Here is a 20702-nt window from a genome sequence, read left to right as displayed (position 1 = left end):
CTCTTCCTCTGCCTCCCACTACCCCTCAATTAGGGGTGATTAGTTTATGGTCAAGATTCCTTTATTAACAAAAGAATTCATCTTCTGTTTACAGAACTTTAGTGCTTTGATAAGCCATAGGTGAGGCAACCCGACAGCTAACATTTTATAAGGGGAAAGGAGCACAACACAATTGCAAAGGGAGGAAAACATAGTTTTTCCAATGATAATGTTTGCACCCCCACATTTTGAAGAACCTAAAGGGGGATACCTTGGTCCAAATGATTTCTTCCCTTTTTTTCTTTGTTTTTAGACATCGTCCAGGTGATCATCACACGAACCTCAGACAGCTACACACAGAAAGAATGCGCTTCTTAGCACTGCAAAGAAAAAGGCCCGAGAACTATCCTCTTCTATTGATTTTATTTCTCCAAGAGTTTTCTTACTAAGTGAATTAACCTTGCACTGTTAACTTGATGTAATCTTAAGAAAATATATGAAATATGCTTTAGAAAAAAAATGACACGTGCTCTAACCAGCCATCTCATTTGGCAATCATTTTCCAGAACTGTTGTCCTTTCGGGATGGGGACCTGGGGTTCTTTTTACATCTGAGTGACTGAATCTACACACAAGAGATCCAAACTCTTGCTGACCTCCCTCTGCAACCCCAGTTGGTATCGGAAGACACAGCACTGAGGCCGACGGGGGTCTCTCTCCAAGGCCCAGGTCACCCCAGGCTGTCTGGCCATCTGTCCTGGAGCGTCACCCCAAAAGATCTGGGCGGTCCCCGTACATAAACTTAGCAGCTCCTCCCATCCTAACAGCAATCATGGAACACACTGGAAGGATTCAGATGCATTCTGTGAAGAAAGGGGATTGTTTTTTTTGTCCCCATTTGCAGACAGAGTCTGTTGAAAGCACAGGCTACTTCCACAGCAAGGTTCCACATTTCCAGGCTGTCACTCACGGGGCTTAGTACGATCTCTTCATCCTCGGAACATGGGGGACACTTTCCATCCCTCAACTCAATAATGCGAGCATCTGGATAGGTGTTCAATCCCCAAACTGTGGCCTTAAGAAGAACAGCTGTTCCGTGGCTCAGGGGCGCTGCTCAGCAGTCCCAGCTGTGTCCCCAATTTGACTCCGAAGAGGCAGGAGCTGTCCTGGGTCTGTTCTCAGCCACGCAGTCAAGCCCGTTTGAACAGGCCCGCATGGGGACCACCCACACCAGCTGTTTTTCCGACAGTCTTCCTCCAGCCCATGTTACAAACTTACTCACTTAGCCAACAACTTTGGACTGGGTTTCTGATGAGCAGCAGCTGAGTTTCTCTTCTCAACTCTCCTCATACTGATTCTCCCTGGGGTTTTGGGACACCTGAGGGCTCCCCAAAGCCTCAGATACAGAACCCAGAAAGGAAGGGTGGTCTAGAGTGTGTGTGTGTGTTCTAGTCATTTCCTTCCTTTGGAGCATTTGCTTTCCCAGGTCACTAGCTGGTCCTAAGGCTCCTCTCCCAGCAGATCAGGTGGTATCCAGGCCTGAAGGAGGGCTCGCTGGTGTCAGAGGGAGGTGGTAGCAGGAGAGGGGGCAGCAGCCGAGACAGCCCGAGCAGCAGTGTGCCTGGAGCTGTTCCCCAGATTTGCATGGGTCCAGTCGGGCTGCTGTATGATTCCATGAGAATTGTGAGAAGCAACGGCCTTGGGGAAGGGGCTGCTAAGACAGAGCAAAACTGGATAGAACTTTCTGGGAAACTTCCAGGCTCCCAGGGATGCTGGACAGCTTCGTGCTTAAGAGTTATTGCAAGACGTAGAGAGGTTGCCCTGGGGTGGGTGGGAGAAGGTGAAGGTGGGATTGGGGTGAGGACAGGGGTGTTGGTAGTTGGGTAGGGGGCTCGGTCCTCAGTCTTTCTTTCTCCGTGGAGAATCTCACTCTGAACTTGGAGAGGCGGCAGAGTCCCCATCCTCGGGGTCCTGCCCATTGGGGGAGATAGGCTGACCCCCTTTCACACGCTTCCACTTCATCCTCCGGTTCTGGAACCACACTTTGACCTGACAGAGGAAGCAAAGGTACCTGGTCACTTCAAGGGAGGTGTAATTACCTTCCCACATTGACGCTCAAGACAGAAGGTTGCCTTCCACGGACCCCAGCTTGAACCTCCGCTTGTCCTCCTCCACCCCTCCAAAGACACCAGGAATGGAGACAAAAGGGAGGACACATCAATCAGAGACACATCAATCACACCCAGAGGTCTGTCTTGTGTCTCCCTAGCTTTGTGTCAGAAAGACTGCTGGTCTGGGGACAGGGTCTAAAAGTCACCTTGGCATTTGGCCCCACCCCCTTTCATATGCCCCGCCCCTCCAGTGCCAACACCTCCTCCCTCTAGCTTCTGTTACCCGAGGGTCTGGGAGCAGAGGCTCACCAGCCTTATCCGCAAGCACATTCATAAAGCACTTGTCAGTTTAGATAGCTCTGGTCCGCATATTTTCTCATCTCAGCTTCAGCATTACCTGCCAGGTGGGGTCATGACCCTGAGACCTGGAGAGGTTAGGAGATGTGTCCCAGAGGTCACAGGGCGAGGAAGTGGTAGAGGCAGGATCTGAGTTTTAGTTTTAGTTAAGCCACTGAGCCACCTAGATGCCCCGGAGTCTTAGTTTTCTAAACCAAGCACTCTGGCAGAGCTCCTCATCAACTGAAAGCTGCAATCAAATATTATTATTATTATTATTATTATTACAATACTTTATTCCATGTTAGAGCATGGGTGTGGGTTGAATGCTCTGAGGGAAAGCCCCAAACAAAGGGGCTAGGAAGTTTTTTTAGAGGTGTCCAGGAACCACCTGGCGAACTTACTAGAAATGCATATTCCCAGGCCCACTTATTGTTCCTACAAAGTCGGTCTTCAGAGTTATGGAATCTGCATTTTCTTTTTCTTCTTCCTCTTCTTTTTTTTTTTTTTTTAGTTTTTTATTTTATCTTTGAAGTGACCTCTACACCCAGCACGAGGCTTGAACCCATGACCCCAAGATCAAGAGTCACCTGTTCCACTGACTGAGCCAGCCAGGCACCCCTTCGAACCTGAATTTTAAACAAGGCTTGAGGTGATTCCAGTGCACATTCAAGTTTGGGAATAACCAGATCAGAGGTTCCAACCCTGGCTGCACTTAGGGGCCCTGTGAAAAATGCGGACGTCTGGTCTCCATCCCAGACCAATGCAAACAATCTCCAATGCCAGACATCTGTGTTATTAATCTCTCTGCCCGTGATTCTCAGGCAGAGCCACATTTGAGAACCACCGGACTGGGCCGAGGGAGAAGACACAGGAGAAGGTTCAAGGAGGAGTGGTGGGAAGGGAGGGGGGTTGAGAGAGCAGAGGGAAGGAGGGATGGCCAGAGGAGGGGGACCGCCCCCACGCCAGACAGCACCTGCCGCTCAGAGAGGTCCAGGTTCACGGCAATCTCGTATCTCCGGAGCCGGGTCAGGTAGTTATGGTGAGCAAACTCGGCCTCAAGCTCCCGAAGCTGCTCCTTGGTGAAGGCTGTCCTCTCCTTGCGAGCCTTGCTGCCGCCCTCAGGTTTCCCTCGGTTCTCCTGGTTGTCTGGGGAGAAAGCATCCCAAACAGGAAGATGAAGCCGCAGAGGTTCCCTGTTTTGTCCTTAAAAGCCAGGGCAGCCTTTCCTTGTCTCTCTTGTTTTTATTTTTATTTTATAGTAAAGATTTTATTTGAGAGAGAGAGAGAGAGAGCATGCACGAATGGGGTGAGGGACAGAGGGAGAAGCAGACTCCCTGCCGAGCAGGGAGCCCCATGTGGGGCTCGATCCTGGGACTTGATTCCAGGACCCTTGGATCATGACTCCAGCTGAATGCAGACACTTAAGGGCTGAGCCACCCAGGTGGCCCGACCCCAGACTGTTTTTTCATCCCCAAAGCACGAGAAGCTGTTCTTGGCTATTTAATGATTTCTACTATCCAGCTTCCACCCCCCCTCCCCTGGCCCCGCCGTTAGACATTAGTAGTGGCTATAAATCTGTGGGGCAAGAGGTTCTAAAACTTAGGCTCTCTGTCCTCAGTGACATCACCATCACCGGAGACCTGTCAGAAATGCATATCCTGGGGCCTCATCCCAGACCTACTGAATCAGACACTCTGGGGGTGGGGCCCAGCAGTCTGTTTTAACAAGCTTTTGAGGTGATTGGGACACACGGTCAAGTTTACAAACCACTGCTCTAAAGACCTCACTTCTTCGCAGCAGCAGGGCCCGGAAGTTGGTCAGACTTGCAGGATCTCAGGCCCTGACCATGACCTGCTGAATCAGAATCACATTTTAGCCAGATCCCCAGGGGAGCCGTGTGCACATGTAAATTGAGAAGTGCTGCCTTAAGCCTCTTTCCCCCTTTGATACCGGGAGGGGCCAAGTCTGGAAAGTTCTGGGCTCTGCTTAGACACAGCAGGGGCTCAATGGCTCAATCGCCGCGGAGGAGCTAGCACCATACAGGTATCGGCCACTTACTCCTCCCAATAACTCAGCCAGGTGAGTTCTTGTACTAGCCCCACGCTGTGTAGACCAGAAAACTAAACACAGAGACATTTAAGCAAGTTGTTCAAGTTCATCCAGTTCGTCCTGCTGGTGACTGGCAGAGGCAGAAATCAGTTTGACTCATGTGATGTTCAAGTAAAATCCACGCAGGAAGGGTTTACAAACTGTAGAGTGCTGTACAGCCCACGGGGACTCTATGTTCTTTCCCGCCCTGAGCAAGCTGGGAGGCGGCTCCTCCTTCACGTGGGCCCGCGGAGCTGGTTGGGGAGGCACGCGGGAAGGAGACCAAGACACCGACACAATTAACAATGCGGGCCACGTGTCCGGTAAACGGCTACAGGAACCACTTTTCCTGCCGGGCTCTAAAGTTTGGAAGTCTTTCATTTCATTGTCCTTTCACAGACCTGCAGGCCCGTGACTCAGAGTTAGGCGCTTTACTGAAAGCGGCGCCCCACCCTCTGCCCCCCTAAGGACCCCATGCCCGCCCTGGTGTGTGTGTGTGGGGGGGGGGGCAGAATCCCTGTTGTCGGGAGGCTGGTCTGGGGGTGGGGGCCGCTGGGAGCGCTGTGTGGGGGCTTTTAGACGGGGTGGGGGAGGGCAGGGAAGCCGCCCCCACTCTCCCCTTCCCCCCACCCCCACCCCAAGCAGCCACATTGCTTAGCCGGTGGGGGAACCTCAGCCCGCCGGATCACTTCTCCGAAGTTCCCTCTCTTGCTTGCCATTCAGTCCCTTGAGTTCCAGTTTCCAGGGTCTCCATCCCCGTCGCCCGGAGCCGGGGAGAAGGGCGGGGGTGGTGGCTCCCGGCGCGCTGTGGATGGGGGGGCGCGCGGTAAAGCGATCGCGGGGCCCCCGCGGGAAACAGAGAAAGCGGAGGTGCGTGGCTGCACGGTCGTGGTTGGCTGCCCCCGGGGCGCGCCCGGGGCAGGAAGGGGGCGCGTCCGAGAGCCCCGGTTGCCTGTCCCGCGGGCTCGGGAGAAGGCTGGCCCAGACCCCTCCGGAAGCAGGAGCGGGAGCGTGGGCTGGAGGAAAGGACGCGCAGCCTTCCCCCCCAAACCCCCCCCCCGGGGGGGGCCCCCCCCCCCCCCCCGAGTTCGCCGGCCTTGGCCACCAACGGCCCGGGGAGGGAGAGCAGCCTTCCCGGAGCCCATCCTGGCTGTCAGAGACCCGGCTCATTTCCCACCCACTCCTGTCCCAGGGCTCAGGGTGGTTCGCAACCCTTCCCTTTCACCACCGAGCGGGTGTAAAACCAAGATGACTCGTGTCAGGGTTTGAGGCCTTGGATCTCCTCACTGGGGGCCTTTGAGGAGGTCACTTAACCTCTCTGGGCTTCAGTCGCCTCATCAAGAAATTGGGGAAAATAAAGCACCTACTTCCCCGGCTTACTGGGAAGCCTGGACCAGCTCTTGGGTGTGGAAAATGCTTTAAAGCTCTTGAACAAAAACATATTCTTCCAATTCTTCCACTCTGCACGATGCCATCTGTGGGGCCCGGGTAGTACCCGCTGTGCTTTCTTGAAGGCTTCTATGTCCTCAGATCCATCTAATCCTTTCCACAAAACACCCCTAGGAGGAGGTACTATTATTGTCCCCTTTAGCATCCGTTGTGTGGATTTGGGTGATAATTTGATTAAAGCCCTCTCTTTCTCCCCCCTGGACGAAACTGCTTTCTCTCACTTGCTACTGTACCTGGCACAGTACTTGCTCAATGTTTGCTAGATTCTACTCAGTATCCAGAGGAGGAAGCAGGCTCAGAGAGGCTCAGGAACTTGCCTGGTGCGCACAGCAGTTTGGGCGGGGGTGTAGCACTGAGATTCATCCGACTAGAGGAGGTGTGGTGGTCAGCGCTGGCCTCAGGTCCTCCTGCATCTGGCAGGCTTAGAGCTGGCCCTGGGGTCTCCACACCCAGGGCTCCTGGAGGCTCTGTCCTGGGTTGATGCCCACACCCCCACTCCTCTTCTCCCAGGCCTGTTTAGGTGCACACGCGTGCCTATGGAATCCCAGAAAACACCCTCCTCCCCAGTTCTCCACATTAGCCTCCCAAGAGAGACAAGGGGAGGTAGGGAGAGGACCCCTTTGAGCTGGTCTTGGACTGGTAACTGGGCCCCTCCCTGCCCACCTCCCCGCTCCTCCTATTGGGGGCTTCAGGATGGGAAAGAAGAGGAAATGGGACAGAGAAGCTGGAGCTGGGAAGTCAGTGAACCTGGGGCATCACCCAGGAAAGGGGATGGGAGAGTGGCATGCAGAGAACACTTGTTCCTCATCAGCTTCTCAGGGAAGAAGCCCTCTCCTCAACTGTTAGAAATGAACAAGAGGGCCTGCAGTATGGGAGGCCGGCAATGACAATGGAAATGGACGTTCTGGTTTTCTTTGTTCTGCAACAAAATCAAGATAGGAAAAGAAGGATAAAGACAAACCAGGAGTCATTTCTGGCTGGGAGGAGGGCAGGGGTTAGTCTTCTCGCTGACATGCACGCTACCCTCCCAGGAGATCCCAGGAGAGTACACCTTGGCTGGGGTGCCTGCCTCCTACTCTGGGCCTCAGTTTCCCCATGGGTAGGAGCACGGGGGTTAGGGTGTGTCAGAGTCCTCTCCCAGTATGCAGCCTTGACATCCTCTTCTCCTCTCCCTACTCTCTTTTCTGTTAAGAACCCCTGGCCTTGAACTTGAGGCCCCGCCAGTTGCAAATATTCTTGTTTGGGTCCCTAGTTCCTCCCTTCAGTCAGGCCTGGGGTCTCGCTGTGTGCTCTGTCCCAGGTCCTCTCCGGCCTTCCCAAGGTCTTCAGCTCAAAGGTCAGGGCTATGCCCGGGAGTTTCTGTCTTTGACTGATGTGCAAATCTTCCCGGCCCCAAGCTGAATGGAGGAGATGGGTCTGAGCAGGCTCCAAGAAAGAGCTCCCTGACCTTGGGCAGATCTCGCAAGCTCTCTGAACTTCAGTTTCCTCCTTTGCAAAACAAGAACAGCTACACACGCTGTGCTCGGAAGGCTGCCGAGAAGGTAAAAGGCCATGGGTAACGTGTGCTGGTGAGGCTCTGTCTGGAAGAACCGTAAGGAGAGGTTCTCCTGGAGACGACCTTGCAGAGGTGGTTCATGGTGGAGGTTAGAGATGCTGCTTGTCCTGTGCCACCAGTGTTGTGTGAAAGGGATGCCTCTTCAACGTCTGGCCTTTTAACTATTTTCCCTTCTCTGCTGCTTCTTGGTATCTCTGCTTGGGTCTGTGTCTGGTCACTACGATATCAGCCTCCCAGTGGGGGCATAGTTCCAGGCACAGTCACCAGCGCGGACCAGAGTCCCATCCCAGCCATCCTAGCCCTGCTACTCTCTCAGGAGGCCGGGGTGTCTCTTCCAGGAAGATGGAGGGAGGAGGCTGGTGCTCAGCGGGCGGGCTCTGGAGCCCCGTCCCGCCCCAGACCCTGCATGACCCTCCCTCCATGCCAGAGCCGGCCAGCGGGGCTGTGTTGGGAAACATATGCCCAGAGCAATGCAAACAGGACGTATGCGTGATTGTGGTCTGCACCACGAGCTTTGACACCATCCAAGGTAAACGATTTCATAAATAGCTGTTAGCTTTGGCGGGCCTTCCTAAAGTCAGCAGACAGCTTTATCGGAGCTACGAGGAAGTTCAGACAGACTCGGGGGACATGCCTTTTTGGAGGCCTGTCTCCTTACTCCCCAATTGTCACAGAGTTTAACATAAATGTCTCTCCAAGACCAGATAGAAAGCCACATGCTGTTGACAATGGATCTCTTTTCCCCAGGGGTAAACATCTTTGGGGGCTTTCATGTATGCTACGGAATCAGAACAGTAGGCATCATAGAACAGTAAGTACCACTGGAAGAGACTTAGAGCGGATCTCTGGGCACCTCTCCATTTTACAGGGGAGCCTGGAGTAGGCGAGAGGGGACCTCAAGACCGGGCTGGACCGCAAACCCAGATTTCCGTGACCGGAAGCCATTTCCACGAATTAGGTTGCTTCCTGTTGCGTCCTCTTAAGTATAATGCGGGGGAGGTAAGGTCCACATCAGCCCATTGAACAGAGGAAATGAAGACTCAGACACTAAGGGGCTTGCGGGACTTCCCTGGGACCAGTCCGGGGCTGCAGCCACTATGTCACACTGCCCTGGGAGGGGGGTGGCCAGCATGGAGGCTGTGCTCGCCCCAGGGGTGTGCCTGTGTGTGCATCCAGGGCGGGGAGGGGGAGGGGAATCCCTGGGGCATAATGTCAGCAGGGGAGACCGTGGCAAACCCTCTGAAAACGGTGTCTGTGGCTTCCTGGGCTGTCACAGTGCTGGCCTTTGACATCCTTGTTAGTTCTAATACTTTCAGCTTCAGGAGCAGTGAAACCCATCGAAATAGACAGGACCCAGATGGAACCAGCCCGAGACAGTTGGCCATTTGCCCCCAGGACCTCCCCGGCTTCCTTTCTCACTGGGTCCCAGTGAGGCCCACAAACCCTTGTGTCTGGGCCCTTTGTCTCTCCTGTAGGTGCTCGAAGAGCCATTGGGGAGGGCTCCCAGCCTCTTCAAGGAGCCCAGCCGTGGGCTGGGGAATTCAAAGTATGTTTTCTAGGAGAGAAGCTGATTCTTCTGGAAAGGAAATGCCTGGTGCTACAGTAGACTTTGCTGAGAGTCTCCTGCGGGATGGGGCAGTGCAGCTAGGTGGTACTGAGGGAGAGTGGAGTGGATGGGCGATGAGATGGGGTGTGGGGGGCCGTGGAATGGGGGAGCAGAGAGGTGAAGGCCAAGAGAGGCAGTGGAAATGGTGGGGGACAGCAGCCAGCTTCTGAGCTGGGTTGGGGGGAGGTATGGGCAGCTCTGGACTTTGTTTGTGTTATACGTTCCAGATGTCGCCCTCAGCTGTCACCAAAGGAAGCGTGGGCTTCGGGACCAGGCCTCACTGCTCGAGTTCCTCCACCACTGAGTTCAAGGAAAACAGGGAAAACATGAACTAGCAAAGCCTGGGGTTGGGGTTGGGGGTGGGGGAGGAATCCTGGCCAGAGGCCAGGGAAGGCCAGCTCCGAGAACAGAGAGGGCACTAGGGGAAAGGGGCTGATTCCCGGGGTCTGCAGGGGCCTTGAGTCCTGCCCTCAGAAAGAAAGAGCTACTCTGCCTCTGGGATCATCCCCACCTCCCTGAGCCCAGATGCCCTGACTTGCTCAAGCCAGAGGAAAAGGCAAGTAGGGCAGGACTCCTGAGTCCCCAGCTTGGCAGGGCAGTAGGCAGGGCTGAGGCTCCCTCTCCCTTGACCTCCTTAGAGCCCAAGGGTATCTTCGGTGCTGGTCAGAATTTTGCTGCTTTGGTGGATACTGACTTCCTGCAGGACTTCCAGACTGTATCTGGGTGGGGCCTGAGTGGGCTTGGGTGCAGGTTTTGCACTGATGCCTCTGAGTTTAGACAGTGGCCAAGGCCTAGGTCCTGATGGGGCTCCCAGTTTCTGCCTGACAGCGAGGGGCAGGAATTCTCACCGGGAGGCAGGAGGAATGTGGAGTTCCTGCCTCTCCTTCCACACTGGCCACTCCGGCTTCTTCCTCGCTGGGAGTTCTGGGGTTGGAGTTGGAATGAGAGGGGCTGCCGCTACTGTGGGCCCCTCCGACCACACCCCGGAGGGCACTGCAGGGACTCTGGATTGGTGAACCTGCAGACACACAGGCCCGCCTGGCTGGTAGCAGGCTTCCAAGGCTCCCTCTGTGCTGGGGTCCCTGCCTTGCCAGGTTTGAGCACAGGCCACCTGGGATGCTGCCAGGACCAGAGAAGAATTTGAAAGGAAGAGGGCTCCTTTGTGGGTTTGGGAACAACGGATTGAGGGGCTACCAAGTGCTGGCTGTGCCTTTACATCTATGATCCCATCTCGTCCCATAGCAACCCTGTGGGGTAGGCACTGCAATCATTGTTCAGAGAATGGGACTCCGAGGTGTGGGACTCTCCAGAGCTCACACAGAATGGAAGCCGCACATGGGGACAGGACCCGGTCTGGGTCTGCCCTGACAGTGCACTTGACTTTAGTCCCTGAACCCCACCCCCTGCCCCACCCCCTTTACGAGGCTGCAGCCCAGCAAGGGGGGTGGGCATGGGTAGGAGTCACCCAGCATGGTACTCTGTGTCCCTCCGCTGACCCAAGTGACACGGACGTTGTCTGTGTATTTCATTATCACCTCCGTTCGTCCTTCCTCTGCCGAACACCCCACTTCTAAACCAGAAAGTGTTTCTCCCTGTAGGTATAAGATAAGCATGCAGGGGTCTGTTTGTAGCCAGAAACGATGCTCTAAGTGGGGAAGCTGGAGTGGCCAGAGGGACCCAGGAACAGGAAAACCCTGAGGTCACGCACCCCTGTGAGATGCTATTTCACGAAGGAGTTTTTAACTGGAGCATTGGTGCCACTGCTAGGACCTTGTCCTTGTCCCTGTGCCTCTCGTTTATGGGCTGAATTGCCTCCCCCGTGAATATGTTGAAGTCCTAACCCCCAGGACCTCAGAATGTGACTGTGTCTGGAGATAGTGTCATCCAAGAGATGATTGGGTTAAAATAAAGCACTGGTTAGGGTGGGCCCTGATCCAAGCCCACTGGTGTCTTTATACGGAGAGGAGATCAGGACACATAGGAAGACACCAGGGATGCCCACATGCAGAGGAAAGACCGCAAGAGGACATGACAAGGATATGACCCTTTGCAAGCCCAAGAGAGAAGCCTTTAGAGAAACTAAACCTGCTGACATCTTGAGCTTTGACTTCTAGTTTCCAGAACTCTGAGAAGATAAATGTCTGTTGTTTAAGCTGCCCGGTCTACGGTATTTTGTTACAGCAACCTGGGTGGACTAAGACGCAAACCCCCACCTCCCAGAAATTTTCATAGCCGGTGCTTACCACTAAGGAGAGGGAGCAAGGCCAGGAGGGGTGCTTGGCAAGGCTGATGCTCACCCACAGGAGACCTCTCTGCAAATTAGAAAAAGGTGCCCTTTCCTCTAGCCCTGAAACACAGCCACGTGTCCCTAGGACAGCTGGGCCCTCTAGCCGCCCAGCCACACAGCACCCCCTAACTGCCCGACCAAGGTGGGTCTCCACCTCACTGCTCAGCCACAGCTGCTGTGGTGGCCCTGGTACCTGGGAACTGACCTTAGTACCCCGTGGAGTTTCCTGCAGGAGTCAGCCCAGCCTGCCTATGCAGCTGTTTATGTGTCTTTCCAACCCCAGCGCTAGCCCAGACACTGGCTGGCTTTATGATCGAAGTCGGGCTCCCTGCACACGGTTTCATGAGCGAGACTAGAAAAGTCTTGATGCACTTTACAGAAGTGCATCACACGTCGGGGGAACCCTCAGGCCAGCCGGTGGAGCCCCTCTCGGAAAGAAGGGGAGACAATGAATGAATGAACCCCAGGCTGTCATGGAGACTGTTGAGCAGACAGTGAATGAGCTCCTTCTGGGGTAAATGTCCCAGTAGGTGCAAGGGAAGGGAGATTGCAAAGGCAAATCATATACCATCCTGGCCCCCAGACACTACAATTTTAGGGAAAAGGCAGCCATAGGCTCTAACACTGGATGAAAGGCAAACTCATACTCAATGATGCAAGACTGAAAGCTTTTCCTTGAAGATCAGGAACAAGCAAGGAAGATCCCTGTTGCTACTTCTCTTCAACATAATACTGGAGGTCTTGGCCAGAGCAATCAGGTGAAAGAATTAATAAATAAATAAATAAATAAAAAGCATCTAGATTGGAAAGGAAGGAGTAAAATGATCTCTGTTTGCAAATGACATGGTCTTGTATATGGAAACCCCTGAAGAGTCCAACAAAACAAAACAAAACAAAACAAAACCCTCTCAGAGCTAATGAATGAATTCAGCAAAGCTGCAGGATAGAACATCTTCACACAAAGACCAGTGGTGTTTCAATCCATGAACAATGAACAATCTGAAAAGGAAATTACAAAAACATTACATTGACAGTGGCATCAAAAAGAAAAAAAAAACCACTTAGGAATAAATTTAACTAAGGAGGTAAAAGACTTGTACGCTAAGAACTCCAGAACATTTTGAAAGAAAAGAAAGAAGACACTACAAAGTGGAAAGACATCCTATGTTTACAGATTGGAAGACTTCATAATGTTAAAATGTCCTTACGACTCCAAGTGATCTACAGATTCAGTGTAATTCCCATCAAAATCCCAATGGCATTTTTGGCCAAAATAGAAAAAAACATCCTAAAATTCATATGGAATCTCAGAGGACCTTGAGCAGCCAAAACAATCTTGAGAAAGAGAAACAAAGATGGAGGGCTCACACTTTCTGATTTTTAAAAAATATTTTAAAAAAATTTATTTGACAGAGAGAGAGAGATCACAAGTAGGCAGAGAGGCAGGGAGAGACAGGGGGAGGGGAAGAAGTCTCCCCACTGGGCAGAGAGCCCAATGTGGGGATCCATCCCAGGACCCTGAGATCATGACGTGAGCTGAAGGCAGAGGCTTAATTCACTGAGCCACCTAGGCACCCGCACTTTCTGATTTTAAAACACATTACAAAGCTGCAATAATCACAACAGGATGACATTGGCATAAAGTCAGACATAGAGAACGATGGAACAGCATACTTATGAAGTAAACCCTCACATATATGGTCAAATGATCTTCAACAAATGTGGTAAAGCTACATGGGGGTGGGGGGGTAAGGACGACCTTCAATAAATAGTGTGGGGAAAACTGGATATCTACATGCAAAAGAATAAAGTTGGACCCTCACCTTACAGCATATAAAAAAATTAACTCAAGATAGTTTAAAGGGGCACCTGGGTGGCTCAGTCCGTTAAGCATCTGACTTGTTATTGGTGCAGGTCATTGTCTCAGGATCATGAGATTGAGCCCCGCATCGGGCTCCTTGCTGGGCCTGGAGTCTGCTTAAGATTCTCTCTCTCCCTCTGCCCCCGCCCCCACCATGCAGGTTCTCTCTCTCTTTAAAAAAAATAAATAAAACAGCTTAAAGACCTAAGCATAAGATCTAAAACTATAAAACTCCTAGAAGAAAACATAGGGAAGAAATCTTCATGACATTAGGTTTGGCAATGATTTTGTGAATATAACACCAGAGGCACAGGCAACAAAAGCAAAAACAGAGAAATGGGACTACATTAAACTTAATCTATGCAGCAAAGGGACCAACCAGCAGAATCCAAAGGCAACCTACAGAGTGGGAGAAAAATACTTGCAACCCATTTACTGATGAGGGATTAATATCCAGAATATATAAAGAACTCCTACAAGTCAACAACAAAAGTCAAACAATCCAACTGAAAAATGAGCAAAGGACTTGAACAGACATTTCTCCAATGAAGATCTATAATGGGCCAACAAGCGTATGCAAAAATGCTCAACATCACCAAGCATTAGGGAAATGCAGATCAAAACCACGATGAGATATCACCTCATATGGAAAAGAGTAGGGGAGTTCCTCAAAAAATTACAAATAGAATTACCACAGGATCCAGCAATTCCACTTCTGGGTATATGCCCAAAAGAACTCAAAAGCCCAATCTTGAAGAGATATTGGCACACCCATGTTCATTGCAGAATTATTCATAATAACCAACTTGGAAGCAACCCAAGTGTCTGTCCATCAACAGATGAATGGATAAAGAAAATGTGGTCTGTGCTAACCATGGAATATTATTCGGCCTTAAAGAAGGAACACCTGTTCTCTGCTACAGCACAGATGAACCTGGAGGACATTGTGCTAAGTAAAATAATTCAATCACAGAAAGACAAATACTGCATGATTCCACTTGTCTGAAAAATTGAAAGTAGTCTCAGTCTTTTCTTACGTTGGTCTTTAATAATACTTGCTATTAAAAGGCAAAGCGAGCTGGTTATTTATTCCTCATCCAGTATAATGGTACTGTCCTGCATTAGCCCTACTCTGGCCACCACCCCTGCAAAGCCTCAGGCAGACTAAAAACCTAGAGTAGTCTAACTCTAAGAAACTTCTAGAACATAGATTGTTATTTGTTAGGCCTGGGGGAGAGGGAAAAGGTGGGTTATTTTCCAATGGATATAGGGTTTCAGTTTTTTTTTTTAAATTTTATTTATTCATTTGACAGAGATCACAAGTAGGCAGAGGGGCAGGCAGAGAGAGAGGAAGGGAAACAGGCTCCCTGCTGAGCAGAGAGCCTGATGTGGGGCTCGATCCTAGGACCTGAGATCATGACCTGAGCCGAAGGCAGAGGCTTAACCCACTGAGTCACCCAGGCGTCCCGGGCTTCAGTTTTATAAGATGAAAAAGTTTTAGAGATCTGTTGCAGGACAGTGTGCTTATAGTTCATACTATTATACTACATACTTAAAAATGATCATGATGGTAAATTTTGTGTCATGTTTTTTATCACAATTTTTATTCACTTATTTACTTTTCTCAAAGATCTTATTTCTCAGGACTCTCTGTACCCAACATGCGGCTCAAACTCATGACCCCAAGATCAGGAGTCACACAGTCCACCGACTGAGCCATCATTTTAAAAGAGGAGATTTCGCATACAAGATGTTCCATGGTAAGAAATCTCAGAAGAGCTCCGTTATGAAGTTATCTATTTAGGAGCTATCTATTTAGAAAATCAGGACAGGTTCTAGTGGAAACTAAAACTTGCAACTTTTTCAACAGCTTTCACTGAAATGATGTTAGAGACAAGCGGAGCCATACATTTAAAAAAAAGAGAGGAGAGATTCTTGGAGGGGGGTGGCTTTTGGGCTGGATAAAATGAGGGCTTCCATAGGCAGAGGAGTAGAAGGACGGGAAGGAAGCCTGAAGCAAGGCAGGACGGGTGGAGGTGGGGGTGGGGACGCTGTAGGCAGCAGGTGGGAGAAAGAGGCCGATTTGGGGAGAGTTTATAAACCTCAGGAGCAATTGCAGGTTCGTGTGGCTCCGCAGAGGCAGATGGGGAATCATATCTCACAGGGGAGAAATCGAGAAAGGGTAAAGGGTAAAATCGAGAAAGGGTAAGCCTGGGAAGGCACCCATGTGGAGGCGAAGGGGCCAGGACAAAGCGAGTCTGAGGAAGGCAGGGAGAGTACAGTGAGAGCACCGGAGGCGAGCAGGGCTGAGCCCAAGCACGGGGGCTCTCCCAGGTGGGCGATCGGATTCACCTACAGCCAGGCGGATCACGCGCGACCTTCCCTTGAACCCCGCCAGGAAATCACCGCGAAATCCCACATTCCCATAAATTAAAGATAACCACGGTAGCGAGATGGATCAACAGATCGGGGGCAAACAACAGTGGCCTTGCAGCTGTCCCTGCCAGCAGGGGTCTTTAACACCCAAGGGCCTGGGGCTGGTCGTGTTTGTGGTGATGGTCTCCTAAATCAGTTCTGTGCTGTGAACCCACAGAAGGTCTCTGAGTGGGAGCCAGGGACCCCCGCTTTCCTAGTCACTTGAGCAAATCAGCTCCACTTCGAGTGGGAATGACAGGGGAGCAGCTGGGGCTGGCAGAAGGAGAGGGGAGAAGAAAGAATGTTCCTCTTGAATCGAACTTCCAGTAACTTTCTGTAGCTGGAGCTTCCTCTGCCAGCCAGCACGGGAGCCTTTCAGCACACCTCACCCCGCCAGCTTCTCCAGCAGATCTCTGGGCTCCAATCTCCTAAATGATAACTGGATTTGAGGACCAACAATGCTTGCAAGGAGTTCCAAGGTCTTATACCCCAGATTCAGGAATTCCTGAGTCAGTGTATTTGAAATATTCAGTTCACTGATCGCCCCCTCCCTGCTTCTGTTCTGAAGGCTAGTTCTGGAATCACGGGCCTAATCACACTCAGAGCTGCCCCTTATGGAATCCACGTGCCAGGCACAGCGCTAATTTCACGGGTCACTGCTTTCAAACCTCACAGTGACTCTGTAGGGAAGGTGCTTTTGTTAGGATCCCATTTTACAGCTGGGAAAATGGAGGCTCCAAAAATTTAAGAAGTTTTCCAAAGTCCTGCAGCCCAAGGTTGTGGTGCTGACAGGCCCACCGGCCGACCTGCCCGTGAAGAACTATGGGAAACACATTTCTGATGGATGGCTGGTCAACCTTCAGAGACAGCGTAGCACGGGCCACGGTGAGGCACGAGAGGCACTCACGTTGGGCGGCAAGATGCGAGTGGTGTCAACACCCCTCAGTCATCAAGACAAATAATATTTTTAATGCAATGTTTTAAGAGATCAAAATGAATGCAAACCAATCCGTGAGGAACAAAACATCGAAAGTTTAAACTGAGACTCCACGCGGTGGCTCGGGATTGGTGGAGTGGGATGCGGGTTCTCTGTGGGTTTGTCTCTTGGATTCCAGAAGCCTAGAGTTGGTTGGGGGCCTTGCCTCCTCCCCCCACCCGGCTTTTCCCTCCCTTCAGGCTCTTACGAAGCTGATCTTTCCTACCTCTTTCCCCTCTGGGTCAGTTCCAAAGGAAACTCAGGCAGCAGGCGGGGACAGAAAGATGTCCATGCTGAACACAGAGTGGGTCTGGAATCCCAGAGAATGAATGAAACCCAGCTTTCCGTGCCCTGCCCGACTCCTGCCATTGCCGCTGCTCCCTAACCCTAACCCCCACCCCACCTCACCCCAAGAGTTGCAGGACATTCAGTGGAAGGTGTCCATGTGCTCTTGGGATGTCCAGCTGTTTGGCATGTACGCTCCCTCCCTAATGCGGTACCATGGACCACCGGCCCAAAGGACAGAAGGCCCATGTGAGGCTTGCTGGAATGCAGAATGATTGTGCCTGAGCCCAACCCTTTGCCTGTGCCTTCCAGTGCCTCGGCTCCCAGGCCCCTGGAAAGGGGCTAGATGCGACCAACGGAGGTGTGGGCAGAGATGGAGGGGCTACGGGGGGTAGGAGCCTGGGTGGGGAGAGATCTTCAGCCAGGCACACAGCCAAGTCACTGAGAGCCCCTTGGCGAGGAGAAGCAGAAAGTGCCCCATCTCCAGCTGGGGCTAGGAAGAGTTGAGGATTTAACCAGCCGGGGATTTAAAGGGCCCTCCTCTTAGGCTGTGGCCCTCCCCGGTGAGCACGGGGAGGGGCTTCTTGAAGCATGGAGACCAAATATTTCAAAATGAGGACTATGCCTGAAATCTGCTAAAGGGTGTGGGATTTGGGCTCTGAGGTCCAAGCTTGAACTTGATTCCAGGGCTGCCAGCTATCCTGATTGGCTCTGGGGCTGAGGGGTTTCCTGGGACCCTGGACTTTCCGTGCTAGACTCAGACAAGTCCTGGGCCAATCCAGATGAGGGGGGCGCTCTCTAGACCCTGTTCTGGCAGTATCCTCCTCAAACTCTCTGTCCCCCCTCTTCCACACATACAGGGCAGAGATACTGGTGAGACCTGCTGGGCTTACTTCGCGCACTCGAGGGACTGCGAGGAGCTAACGTGTGTTTTCTGCAGCACCTTCAACCCCTCCCTGATTGTACCTGTAGCACCTTGAACCCATCCCTGAGCCTAGCACAGCCGCTGCCAACAGGCATCTGCAGGCCTCTCCTCCCTCTCAGTCTGAGCCCTCTGGGGGTGAGACCTCCGTATTCATCTCTGCACCATCCCCACCCCCACCCCGTCCCCTGCCCAGCCTTGGCCAGTGTTCGGCAAGAAGATGCTGCTTGGGACATCTGTGTCACATGCTGCAAAGCCCAGCGTGTTCTCGCTGGTTGGTTGGCACTCTCGTTTTCTGCCTGCCGCTGGTTAGCCCTGCGAAGAAAGCCCTCTCCGGGTTCAGACAGACAGACTCTGCTCCGGGGGCAGCTGTCAGGAGGACACCAGACAGAAAGTGAATGGGCAACGTGAGAAGGCAGGAGGGCCCCATGGAGAGATGAGGACACACGTCCCCACCACAGGGAGGAGAGGGACAGGAGTGGGATCTTAACAAGCAGGCCGGCTCCATACTCTGGCCTCTGGGGCTCTGGCAACGAGCTGGCACCGCCTGCTTTCTGAGGTCCAGGCCTAGCCCTTGGCTGCCTGCCTCCCTGACTTTCCCAAGGCTGGTGATCCCTCAGGAGGACCCCCTGGGGGTTGCCCAGACCTTAGCATGCTGAGCTGCCCTCTTGGCCCAGGTACCTCATGGGCAGTCTGTCCCAAAACTCTGCACTCCATCTCCTCCCCCGCTTGCCTCTCCCATCTCAGCCCTAGGCCTGCTTCTCTGCCTCTAGGCTCCTGGAGACAGAGGGTCCTGACTCTGACACTGCGGGGTTCCAGCCTTGGTCCTCCTAGCCCTCCCAGCTCCCATCTCAGCGGACTCCCCCACCCCGTGAGCAAACCCTTTGGCTCCGGGACCATTTGGAGCCTGCCAGGGGGACTTGGGGTGGGGGCAGGGGGAGAAGCATGACTCAGAGGCAGCCCGAAATCAGGAAAGCCCTCTCCAGCCCTTGCCAACCCGCACCGAGGCTCCATCCCACATATCCTCCCAATCTCTGTGGATCTTATTTCATTCACTTGCTGGCATAATCTTCCTGGGGTCCGGGAGTGCTGGGAGCCCAGATACAACCCCCGTGACCAGAGAGTCCTACAGCTCTGAGTAGAAGAAATCCCAAAGGCATCTCTTATCTTTGGATAGATTAGATAATACTGTTTGCAATTCATGGTCAGAGCAGCTCGGCTCAGAGAGGGCCAGCCACTTAGCAAAGGAACGCTCAGCGGCTCCTCAGCCACATACCTGAACTCTCTTTTTTCCGTCTGGTTGACTTCTTCTCCGTCTCCTGGGCAGTGCTCCCGAGGACCTCGTAGTCCTCGCCAGGGCCTCCCGTGGTGTCCACCAGGCCTGGGCTGCTGGCCCCCATCTCCCTGGAGCCCCCAGCTGGGCCCGGGTTGAGCCTGCGCCGGGCCTCTGAAATGGGGAAGTTCCAGTCGGGGGGCTGTGGGAAAGCGGGGTGCTGCTCAGTGAAGATGCGCTCCTCCCGGGGAAGGCTGTGTGGGGTGGCGGCCAGGCAGGAGGCTGAGAAGTCGGGGTACGCTGCCGCCGCTGTCGCCGGGAAGTCGGGTTTCTGGTGGAAGGAGAACGGCGTTGGCGGATAGTGGGGCAGCCCTGAACCCCCACTGGCTTCAGCGTGAGGATTTCGAAGGCAGCCCCAGCCCGGGGCCTGGGGGTGGGGGTGCCTCAGACAGCTGCTGGCCACGGGATCCATCTGCCGTCCACGGCTGTGCGTCTCGGTCTTTTCAAAGTTTGGATTCTCACACTTTTTTATATTCAGATTTGTTTAAAAACGCAAAAAAAAAAAAAAAAAGATAAATAAATAAATAAGAAGGGGGAAACGTTCAGCAGAAAATTCACCCCAGGAACCAAAACAAAAACCAAAACTCAAGTCTCTCCTTCAAGTACACACACGTGTGGTCAGCTGTTCGGACGTGTGCGCACACACACACCTAGGTCAGACCTCGCTCCAGGCTTCCTGCCCCCGCCCCCGACACACCAGCCTGCGTTAGTGGGGTTCCCTGGATGTGTATGGGTCGCCGATGACACTAAACATTTTCACTGTGGCAGCCCAGACGCACCCGCTGATGAGTGCTTGTCTTGGAGCCTGCAGCAAGTGGCTGCAGAGGGCTGGCCCGGGGGCTGCGAGACACACTTTTAAATCCTGCGGTGGGGAGAGAGTGACAAATTTCTGAAGTGAAACGTGAGAGAGGAGAGGGAGGGGTTAACCAGCACACACACGATCCCCTCCAACCAAAACCCGAGCAGGGAACTATTAATCATCAGAAACCTTATATGCACATCTAATGGGATTTGCAGATGGAGACTTTTAAAGAAACATTGTCTGTATTTCTTTTTTTAATTTTAAGGAGAGAGAGAGAGCGCAGCACACACACACCACGTCTTTAATGTGCCTCCCGTATGCTATGAAGTTATTTTATTGCGCTGTTAACAAAATTCCCCAAGTCGTGGATTTGGAAAAAGCCTTAAGTCAGATCCAGAATCCGTCAAGTGCCAAATTCCGGGGAGTGAGGCGGGAACTAAGTGCAAGAGACAAGTTTGCTGATTGCATTTGATTTAAAGGCCCTTCTGCTGCTGCTAGCAAAGAGGAAGGAGGATTAAAAGAAATCTTTTTTTGCAAGTCTCAGCGGCCCACTAGTGTCCATAGCATAAAGACACAGTCCGGAAAAAAATTATTTCTCTCTGCCCAAAGTGACATTCTCACTTTCTCGGTAACTTAAAAAAACAATCAGATTCTTCCTTCCGTTCTTTAACCCCGACTTACATGCCAATTAGCCA

The 20702-nt window shown here is 52.4% G+C and overlaps 1 protein-coding gene across 1 annotated transcript; it reads right to left on the bottom strand.

The window, feature by feature from the left end:
- Positions 1 to 43: 43 nt before the first annotated feature.
- MEOX1 (mesenchyme homeobox 1) lies at positions 44 to 20082 on the bottom strand. Its single transcript, XM_032849052.1, has 3 exons — positions 19149 to 20082; positions 3402 to 3574; positions 44 to 2027 (listed from the first exon to the last, which is right to left on the bottom strand). Exons 1-3 carry the CDS (start codon positions 19615 to 19617, stop codon positions 1905 to 1907), a joined length of 765 nt encoding a protein of 254 aa, XP_032704943.1. The 5' UTR covers positions 19618 to 20082; the 3' UTR covers positions 44 to 1904.
- Positions 20083 to 20702: the final 620 nt, after the last annotated feature.

This window comes from Lontra canadensis, unplaced genomic scaffold (genome assembly GCF_010015895.1).
Source record: "Lontra canadensis isolate GAN:19392208 unplaced genomic scaffold, GSC_riverotter_1.0 scaffold218, whole genome shotgun sequence".
NCBI classification, from domain to species: domain Eukaryota; kingdom Metazoa; phylum Chordata; class Mammalia; order Carnivora; family Mustelidae; genus Lontra; species Lontra canadensis.
This window is presented reverse-complemented; position numbering and strand designations above follow the sequence as displayed.

Coding starts and splice junctions, on each gene's coding strand:
- MEOX1 (XM_032849052.1), bottom strand. CDS start 19,617: ATGGATCCCGTGGCCAGCAGCTGTCTGAGGCACCCCCACCCCCAGGCC. Junction 3,575..19,148: donor ACGGAAAAAAGAGAGTTCAG/GTATGTGGCTGA, acceptor CTTTCTCCCCAG/ACAACCAGGAGAACCGAGGG. Junction 2,028..3,401: donor TGGACCTCTCTGAGCGGCAG/GTGCTGTCTGGC, acceptor TTCCTCTGTCAG/GTCAAAGTGTGGTTCCAGAA.